Source organism: Gavialis gangeticus, unplaced genomic scaffold (assembly GCF_001723915.1).
Source record: "Gavialis gangeticus isolate Ggan-Ray unplaced genomic scaffold, GavGan_comp1, whole genome shotgun sequence".
Taxonomy (NCBI): Eukaryota; Metazoa; Chordata; order Crocodylia; family Gavialidae; genus Gavialis; species Gavialis gangeticus.
Genome location: NW_017729023.1, coordinates 2,841,756 through 2,851,959, shown reverse-complemented (window position 1 = coordinate 2,851,959; position 10,204 = coordinate 2,841,756). Strand labels below are relative to the sequence as shown.

The window sequence follows — 10,204 nt, the reverse complement described above, 5'->3', positions numbered from 1 at the left end:
CAATTGAGCTCTTTTTAGACAGCATGTTCGCAGTAAAACAGCAGCATTGAAATACTATTTTACCCAGACTGCTGGACAATAAGCACTAAGGTGCTTTTCCTTTATGTTAGGCCCAGTGTTTCTAAAAACCAATTTTAATTTTATATGAGGGGCAAGAATTCTTGTGGGTGATACCTTTTATTAAACCATCTGCACTATTGGGATAAACTTACACATACATACAGTTTTTATGCATCACAAAACCCTTCCTCAGGCCTCTAGAAAAGCAGCAGACAGCAGAACTCAGTAACAGATGGAAAAAGCTTGTATAAAACTCTACAGGCAAACAAAAAAGGAAGTGAGACATTATCAGGTAGCCAACAGGCACAAGAGATGCAGTAAAAATCTGACCACAGAAGAACGGGATCATATAGGAGGGTTGTTATCACCGTGAATTATAGAGATTAGCAAGTATCAGGTAGTTTACAGTAGACTGTAAAGTTATTGGCTATGTTAAGTTCCTGGTTCTTAGTGTCCAACAGACTAATACAAATTTGTTCCCAGGCTCATCTTGTGAAGGTTTTCTGTATAGTTCTGTGAGGTCAGAAAGGGAGTGATTTTTTTTCTGTGAAAAATGTCCTTCCATCTGTGTTCTAGTGTCTCTGTCCTTTATCTTTTCTCAGTGATCATTCATTCTGGTGTGTAGGTTGTGTCTGGTTGTACCTATATAGTTGCCATGAGGTGCTCTGGATGAGGTGTACCACATTCTGGGATCTATCTATATCTATAGATAGATAGATATCTATATAGATTTCTATAGCTATATCTATATATATAGATACAGAGATGGATAGATATGTATGTATGTATGTCTATATATTTACAGATGTCTCTATGTTTCTACAGATATATATTTACAAATATCTCTATGTTTCTATAGATATATCTCTATCTCTATCTATATATATACATCTCTATATATTAGGGCTGTGTGAAATTTTTCCAGGTGTTTCATTTTGAAGCTGTTTCGACGTGTTTCGAGCTCGAAACAGCTAAATCAAAACAAAACAAGAGGCTTTGAAATAGCTTCAAAATGAAACAAGGGCACTCAAAATGTTTCAAAGGTTTCTAAACATTTTGAGTTTCGAAGCTGGGTTTACTTGGCTTCAGTGCTGGTGCCATCCCAGGTGGCTGCAGTAACGGCAGCAGCAACCTCCTCTCATCCGGTGCACAGATCCGGGGGCCCACACTCCCAGGAGGGCTGTGGGGCTGTGCCAGACTCCTCCCGGGGGTGCAGGCCCCCAGATCTGTGCGCCGGATGAGAGGAGGCTGCCACCTGGGACTGGTGCTGAGCACAGGCCATGCCCAGTGCCCGGGGAAGATTGATGCTGCCACCGGTCCCAGGTGGCAGAGGCAGCCTCCTCTCAACTGGCGCACAGATCCAGGGGCTTTCACCCCCGGGAGGGCTGCTGGGCTGTGCCAGACTCCTCTCAGGGGTGCGAGCCCCTGGGATCTCCATATTGATATATTGTGGAGTCATCTTTGTGCACATAACTGTGCTCATGGTTTGGAGAAAGTGCTGGTAGTTGAGACTGAAATTGTTGTGGGTGAGGATGAAGTGGATGATTTGTGCAACACGCTGTGGTTGCGAATTTGAGTGTAGTACGTTTTCCTATAGGTATTTCAGGCAGGCAGTGTGGGATATTACTGTTCAAGCTGGTGTCATCCATGGGTGCAAGGACGGGGATTAGTGAAAGTAATTTTTTTCCTGAAGCTGGTAAGGAAAGGATATGATAATACTTTCAGTTCACAAGTAAATACTGGTGTGGGGTCCTCCCCAAGTTCTTTATAGTGGTTGGTATCAGACAGCTTTCTTTTAGCCTCATTGATGTAGTCTTTATGGTTGAGGATGACAGTAGCTCCACCTTTGGCCACTGGTTTGATTACTGATTTACTATTTTGTTGTTGTACTTTAAGGACTGTATGACTGTGGTCCTGGCTTTTTTGTTGAGAATTTCACTGTTAGCTTTCTTCCAGGCACGCTCAATGTAATAGTCCAATCTGTGGTTCTGTCCACTGAGACGTCAGACAGTGTTTTGTAGTTGTTCAGTGCTCTAGTATTAAACAGTAGAAATACTGTAAGTGAAAGTCATAGGCAAGCCTTAACACACGGTGGAAGTGTCAAAGTGAACTTGTAACATGAAACCTTTGGCAATGGCAGAATGAGTGTTATGAAGTAGCTACTTCAGTAACCAAGTGCATGCATATACCTGACCTGTGTGTGCACACTAGGCACTTGCAGGCAGGCCCTCATATACAAGTGTGCTTGCCTAACCTTGTAAATTTAGCTTTATTTTCTTACTAAGTGGTAGAAGGGCATGAAGCTTTGCCAGCAGAGAAAGCAGTGTGGTGAAACTGTGGTTGAGCACGCAATTTAAATTAACTCTTTACTTTCCTGTTAATAGTTAAATGTGTGAATAGCACTCCTGCATTCCTTGCCGAAAGACTGCACCAATCTTTGAAGGTAGGTTCTCAGCTTCCATACAAATCCTTGGGTTATAGCATGCCTGTAAGAGGGTGGCATGTTTGTAAATAGTAAGCTAAATTGGGGAATGGTCTCCAACCTCTTAGGCCACGTCCAGATGAGCGTGGCTGTGTGGTATGTGGCACTGCAAACGTGTCTGTGGCGCCACATACCACACATTTAGATGTTTTCCACACTGCAAGGGCCTCCCCTCCCCCACCCAAGGTAACTTGCCACATGTCAAAGCACATGTGGCACGGGTGTTCCCCAGAGACAAGTAGCAGTGGTACAAGGTGCATCGCCCTTACTTATCCTTGGGGAACCAAACGTCCACACTCATGTGGACATGTCCTTAGAGTCAAGTTAACTGGTGACTATTTCTAAACATGACACTGACATTGACCTAATCTTCATGCTGTTTGTTATACTATACTATTTAGATCTTCTCTGTTTTAACAGGGGGCTGGAACTGATGAGTTCACTCTGAACAGAATCATGGTTTCCAGATCAGAAATTGATCTTCTGGATATTCGGGCTGAATACAAGAAACACTACGGATGCTCCTTGTACTCTGCTATTAAAGTGAGAATTATTTTAATGAAATATTCTTGTATATTGTAAATGAATCATGTCATATATGCCAGCTCAGGCAATTATCTTTCAGTGTTTTCTCTTATATTTAAGGCATGCACAGATAATTTTGTTTGGACATTGAGAGTATGATATTAAATGAGAATAAGCCAGAGGTGTCTGGGAAGAGCAGTACAGCTTTAGCACCTGTGCTCTGGGACAAAAAGAAGAGAGTAAAATAGTGCCTAGAGAATTTGGAGAATATTTATAATAATAGCAGTGAACTGGAAATAAACAAGGATGTTGGCTGTCAGATCAGATATTTGGTGCATTGTGTATGAAGAAGAGCCAAGGAATGATGATGATGATCCAGCTATATGAGGAGGTAGAGTCCAAAATGATCTCTAAAGGATCCAGAGTGATCCTTTTGGTGACATCCTGTTGGGGGTGCAAAGAGGACAGAAAGGAAGTGATTGATCTCAAGAGGAAAAATGAGCAATTTCAGGGCTCTCTAGGAAGGGTCGGACAATAAGCAACAGATATTTGGAGACTTGTGAACCACTAGTTTAGTTCACTGATTCTTAATGACTGCATAAGGCCACGCAGAAGCTTTGTACTGAAGAAAAGATGAAGTAACTAATGATAGCTCTGTGGGAAAATAGACATGGTGTAGTATTCAGAGGTGTGCCAGCGTGGTGCAATGGGGGAGCATCCATGTGGCCTAGGGGGCTCTTGGCTCACCCTCTGCTTGGAGGATACCTGCAACAAAGGATGTGCCTTGCTTTTCTGTCAAGTTATCTTATACTTAGAGCTTTAGTAATAATATAAGTTTGTTTTAAAGCTAAATTTGAAATTGCCAAAAGGGAGGTTAGGGAATTGTTTCCTGAACTCATACTCTCTCTAACACTTCTCTTCCCAGAACTGACATATCCCAGGGAAGAATTATGCTCTAGTTTGCTACTAAGTTAATTGGTTTAAAATTGTTAAGCCCAGACAAAGGTTTGGAATCATTATCTGCTATAGGAGATGGGAAAGCTGTGAAAATCAGAGGTTATAAAGAATATTTAAGTGTCTTTTTTAGAAATCATTACTCATTTTGAACAATGATGAACACCATAATTTAATTAAAAGAAAAGTCTGAAGTTCTTTTAGCCCTGTGGTACTGATTAGCTTCCTTCTCTTTTTCCTATGATTTACTAAATCAAGTTTTTTTCTCTTGTTTATGGTGAGACAGTACCAGCTTAATGGAAGTTGAAGAGTTTCTTCTTCAGCTCACAGAAATATCACCTGGGTAGCCCTACCAAGTGTTTACTGGTTCAGTTCTCTAAGTAGAATAGTTGCCAGTACTCAGTAAAATGTTCAAAAATACCTAAATTTAGGGAATAATCAGCAAACGTGTACTTTTAAATGGCATGAAAACATTCTTTTGAGTAATCATTTTTCTATCAGTTTCTCTTATAAATAACAATACCCATTACTACAGAGGTGGAATGATAGAAATGTGATGAGGCCACCTCCATTATGCAGATATGAGTTGCAGTTGGACTTACTATCCACATGATTTTCATTCAGTTAGTTGTAATCTAGATAGGATTTTATAGATGTTTTTGTGAAGAAAACTCTTTCCAACACTTAATTTAAAAATGATGGGTGTTGGACCTCAGAGAAAAAGTAGGGCTGGAGGAAATTTGAGAAATCGTCTTGTCCAGCTCCCTGCTCAAAGCAGGATCATCCTTATCTAAACCATCCTAGACAAGTGTTTGTCTAGCTCAGGCGTGGGTCAAAATGGCCAATCCAACTGGACTCCCATTTCCCAGCAGCCCCTGCCCACATGGCCCAGCAGCAGCTGCCCTGTGATAGCGCAAGGTTGGGGTTGCCCTGGAGGCCAGCCCCAGCCACACTGGCAAGGTGTGTGGCAGGGCAAGGGGCTGCTCTGGAGCCACCGGGATCTTGCAGCAGGGGCAGCTTGCTCGGGGCCAGGGCACAGGTGCGATCTGCAGCCTGCGTGCTCCAGGCAGGGGCGTACAGGCAGCAAATTGTGGCTCTGATCCAGCTTGCGACCATCGCTGCTGCAAGGAGCTGGGGCAGAGCTGTGATCCACTGCCTGCACATCCCTGCCTGGAGCGTGCAGGCTACAGATCACAGCTCTGCCCTGGCCCTGACCAAGCTGCCCCTGCCACAACATCCCAGAAGCTCTGGAGCATCCATCCCCCTGCCCTGCCCTGCCACATGCCCTGCCAATGCAACTGGGGCTGGTCTCCATGGCAACCCCAGCCTTGCACTATCTCAGCACAGCTGCAGCTGGGGTCTCCATGGAGCCTGATGCAGGCAGGGGCTGCTGGGAAATGGAGTCCATTGCCCGCCAGATCCAGCCCACAGGCCAGACTTTGCCCACCCCCGGTCTCACCTAGTCCTAAAAACTTGATGAACAGCCATCTCACACAGCTACTAGACAGAATGTCCAGAACATCAAAGACATCCCAACTTGCCATGGGTAAAACAGTGGGGGGAATGAGGGCACTATCAGTTCCTTGTGACTGCAAAGACAGGAAGTAATTTAAATATACTCAAGAAATCCAAAGAAGGGGACTATGCCTCCCTCCTACAGGAAGGCAAAACTGGAAAAGAAATAGGAAAAAATAGTAGATTTGGGGTCAGACTTAACTGATGTGTCCTAACAAAGTCTTACCCTTCTCTTAGCGTGGCAGGGAGAAGGATGGAGCCACAGGCAGCTCATCCAGGGGATCAGCGTCCCAGTGCTTAAAAATGGCAGCGGAGGTGCTTGAACTAAAGTATGGCAAATGAGCTTTAGTTCAAGCACTGCTGGCACCATTTTTAAGAGCAGGGACACTTTTAACTGGAGCGGATCTGGGAGGGGTGAGGATGGATGCAGGCTATTTGCTATGGGCTTGGGACTCTTTGCTCTGCTGCCTTTGCCCTGGGAGCCCTGTTTCGGCTGCACATTCCCTGCCCACCCGGCAGCAAGAGGGACAACTCACTGCCTCCACTGCTGCCGGGTGGGCAGGAGACATGCAGCTGATACAGAGCCCCTGGGGCAGAGGCAGCAGAGCAGAGCCCTGAGCTTACAGTGGGCAGTCTGCATCTGCCCTGTGTACAAATCAGGGGAGAGAGGGAGTGCATGCAAGTGGTAGAGAGCTGCCCCCCCACGCCCCCATACTCCCTGGACAAGCCATCCACAGCTCTGTCCTACTCCCATCCCCAGGTCCCATTCACTGCCCTGGCTGAGCAGTATCCCCAGTCCCAGCCCCTGCCCCACTCCCTCCCTCACTGTAGGGACCTTGGTCTGACCTCCCCTTGCCCCCCATGGCCCTTCGCCTCCATAGACTTACCTTCAGGGCACTGCTCTCCACGCTGCCCTGCTGCATTCCTGGCCACGTGCATGTGTGTGGCTGAGCACATGCACATGGCATCCAGGGGCTCCACCCAGAAGGCATATTATTTATTGGTGACATTGTCGGCTACATGGGCCAAAAAAAGCTGATGGACAATAATGCTAATTTTCCTTTTATCAGTGCTGATGATCTGATATGGCACCAATATATCAGTGCACCTCCAGTAAAACTAGTAATAAGTCTGATATGTTTTATTTCTTTAAATCACTATTTTTATCCACATGGACTTAGTGCTTTCTTAGAGTAGTAATGGATAGAAACTTCTGCACAAGCAAATGAGAGTTTAGTTATAGATGTCAATAAGAGCAAGTGTTTTATTTCTATCTAACAAACTATTGTGTTGACCCAAAAAGACTAGGATAAATCACTTTCACTATAACAAACAATGAAACAATCTCCACTAATGTCACTTATTTTTTCTCTATGCAGTCTGATACCTCTGGAGATTATGAGACCACACTGCTGAAGATTTGTGGAGGAGATGACTGAAAGTAAATTCACAATGAGCACTGTGCCATTACATTTTTGCTAACTACTGTAATTCTTTTTATAAAGCTTTTAAATGTGTAAGCGAGTGTAAAATTGCAACACGTGTTGACTGCTTCCTCATTAAGCATCATAATAAACAGATGCTTATTTTAACCTATCTCTTTAGGCAGTTGTTGATAGTTATCTTACATGCTATGATCTGGATAAACTGTGCTTAAAAAATTATTGGAAGCCAAAGCAGACAGAGTGCTTTTGCCTGCAAGGTAGACGCCTGTTTGGAAATAGTTACAGTCTCTTTGCAGCTGTGCGGCATTAAGAAAATGTGATACCACTTGAGTAGAGAAGAGAATAAAACTCAATGCAAGATCAGGTTAGTAATTAACTTTTACAAAGGCTGTATTTAGCCACTGGCACTCCCAGACTGATTATGTAAACACTGGATTGTTTTCAAATAAACCAAAATTATTCCAAAATATGCTCTTTACTCTGGCATTCCATTTGTTAACTCCAATCATGAACCAGCACCCGTTTGAGCTAGGAATTATTATTACTGTTCTTGTTATACTGACAAATAAGGCCTCTGAAATGGACAGAAACCTTGGGAGCAAGTTGTATGTTTTTACTTTGTCATTAGCGACTCCTGGCACAGCAAAAGCATGACCCTTGCCCTGGGACATATACAACACGAAGCAAAAGCAGGCTACCGTAAGAAGAGAGACACTGATGGCAGTGTACCACTCAATATAACTTCAAAACTGTATGGCTCCAGAACTGTTAGGGAATGCAGTTTACCTTGATGCCACTGCTGTTGGAGCACAGAGAATTTCGTTAAAAGGGGAGCTGATAAAGCAAGTGAATTGGATTGACAGAATATTGTGGTTTTGGTACTCAAGCATCTGCTAAATTGCCACTGCAATCTTGTACGATCTGCAGTTCATGGATGGTGGCTTGTTTAGGTTCCTGTTGTATCTGTGAAGTTTCTACTCCCACAACATTTCTGCAGAAGATACTGTTTTGGAGAAGTCCTCTATGATTCAGGATTGATATGCCACACTGAAATCTCTTTAACTGATTTTAAAATTTAGAGCCAGAACCTTTTCCAGCTATTGGATGCCTAAGACAATTTAGGTGCCTGAATGTGGTCCTATTGCACCATACTTGAGTGCCTACTTTTGTGACATGCAATTATTTAACACTAAGACCAAGTCACAAAAAGAAATAAACAAGAAGGTGCCCATCCATTGCATTGGCTGTTTTTCAGGGGCTTGAACAAGGTGGAATAGGATCACACTTAAGCACCTAATAAGTGGGATAGGTTTGCTACTAAGCCAATTATTCTCTCATACAGGCAAGGAGGAGAGCATGAAGCATCTCAGATGAAACAGTCTCCCCTGGGAAGCTTCTAGTTCTAGCAGACTGTGAAAGAATTTACCTCAAGCCTTTCCTGTCATGGGAAGGGGGAATCAGCATAATTGCTCACTGCTGGCAACAGAAATACACCTACGCTTCCCCTTCCCTTCACATTGTCTCTATTGCCTTCCTTGGTTTCATGTCTCTCCAGTTCCTTCAATAGGAGCTGAAACAGTTGCAAAGCTTGGAGCAAATTACATAAGTTTAGCATTTTCAGATGATATATTACCATTGTAAAGATGCTGTCCTGGACAGTTCCAGTATCCTGGTGTAATATTGGTACAAGAGGAGAAGCAGAAGTCTGTCTTCCCTTTTCATGGTGTCAGGGACTGCAGGGAGATACCAAATCTCCCATGGGGGATCTGCTGATCCCAATCAGTCTTGCCATCAGGGTACAAAGATAATACAGTAACACTGGTGAAAGGAATAAGAGTCAAATTATCATTTGACTTAGTTCATAGAGACTCAAATAGGTGTATAGGTACCGTGATCAGGAAGGCAAAGAAACAGGCTGAGGTACGGCCCTCTAATGAAAATTGTTTGACTATCACATGGAAGAAATAAAGCATTCAAGATTAACTTTGAGGATGCAGAGCAGGAGGAGAAAAATGGACTAGGAGGAACAACACTTGCGATCTTTCAAATCATTGATGGGTCCAGGCTCCGTTGGACTTGCATTTATCTGTTGAGATAGGTAGCTGCTAAGCAGAACTGGTATACATCCATGACCATGTGAGTGGGCACGTCTGCATGTGCATTAATGTGCCGTGGTTACAGAGCATCAAGTTTAGTAATAACAGATACTAACTAAATGCTCAGTAACTAGCGCTACTTTGCAGTAGTGCCATGAAATGCCCTCTAAGTGATGCTAAGGCACAGTAGATTAATTCTACTGTGCATTAGCACAATAGCACGTTTTTTGCTGTGGTGTGTTAATGCCCAGTAGAATTAGTCTACTGCGCATTTAGCTTCTTGGTTAGATGCTCCCAGTGAGTCATAAAGCCTGTACCCATGAGATCCAAACATTTGTCCCTCTTAAAAAAATCTGCCTGAAAAACAAAAATGGTCTAATCTAGTGTTTTTTAACCGAACACTTCTTCCATATAAGGAAATTCTGCCAATTTGAGCAAGTTTCCCTATTGTGTAAAATGAGGTACTGCAGGAACTGATAACTTCTCTCAAAACTAAAAGAAACCAGATTGCATTTTCCACTTCCCTAATCCTTATTTTGAAGAATGAGAGCTTATCCCCACAGGGAAGTCAGTGTGCTAGTGTTTCACTGTACAGCATGCTAGCTACTTTACACTAATGTCCTGCACTGACACTCAGGGTTGAGCAAGCACGAGCTGCTGATGATTCAGTGCCAAGTGTCGACATGTGGAGTTAGTGTAGTGTATCCAGTGAGCTCTTAACTCGCACCCTCATTTTTGCAGTATTTCCCTGTACAGACAAGCCCTGATCCTATGAACAAGAGAAGATGATTCAGCCCTGTCAATGCTACTGTTATGATAATGATTTATATTATAGTAGTGCCCAAGAGCTACAGTTGAGATAAAGGTCTTCTCATTCAAAGTGCAGTAAGTTACCCATAAAAGTGTTTACATGGGGGAAGTTATTGTAGAGTAGAAAGTGCACTAAAATTCATTCTCCTTCTTCCTGTGCAGTAACTTCCCAGTGTAGGCAGGTCCTAAAACTTACTGGTAAAGTTGAATGCTTTGTGGCTGTGTGGATTCTGGTGTTTCCATTCACTGGTGGCTTACGTAGTGAAGTTTTATGCAATGTCCACAAGGTGGCAGGAGTAATTAAGAGGCAACCCATT

The 10,204-nt window shown here is 43.4% G+C and overlaps 1 protein-coding gene across 1 annotated transcript in view; it reads left to right on the top strand.

The window, feature by feature from the left end:
• The window catches only part of ANXA3 (annexin A3), a 41,382-nt gene extending 33,932 nt beyond the window's left edge, over positions 1-7,450 (top strand). The window contains exons 10-12 of the mRNA XM_019516796.1: positions 2,445-2,503; positions 2,963-3,085; positions 6,916-7,450. Coding sequence (XP_019372341.1) covers positions 2,445-2,503; positions 2,963-3,085; positions 6,916-6,975 — 242 coding nt within the window. The 3' untranslated portion in view covers positions 6,976-7,450. The remainder of the gene's footprint in view (positions 1-2,444; positions 2,504-2,962; positions 3,086-6,915) is intronic.
• Positions 7,451-10,204: the final 2,754 nt, after the last annotated feature.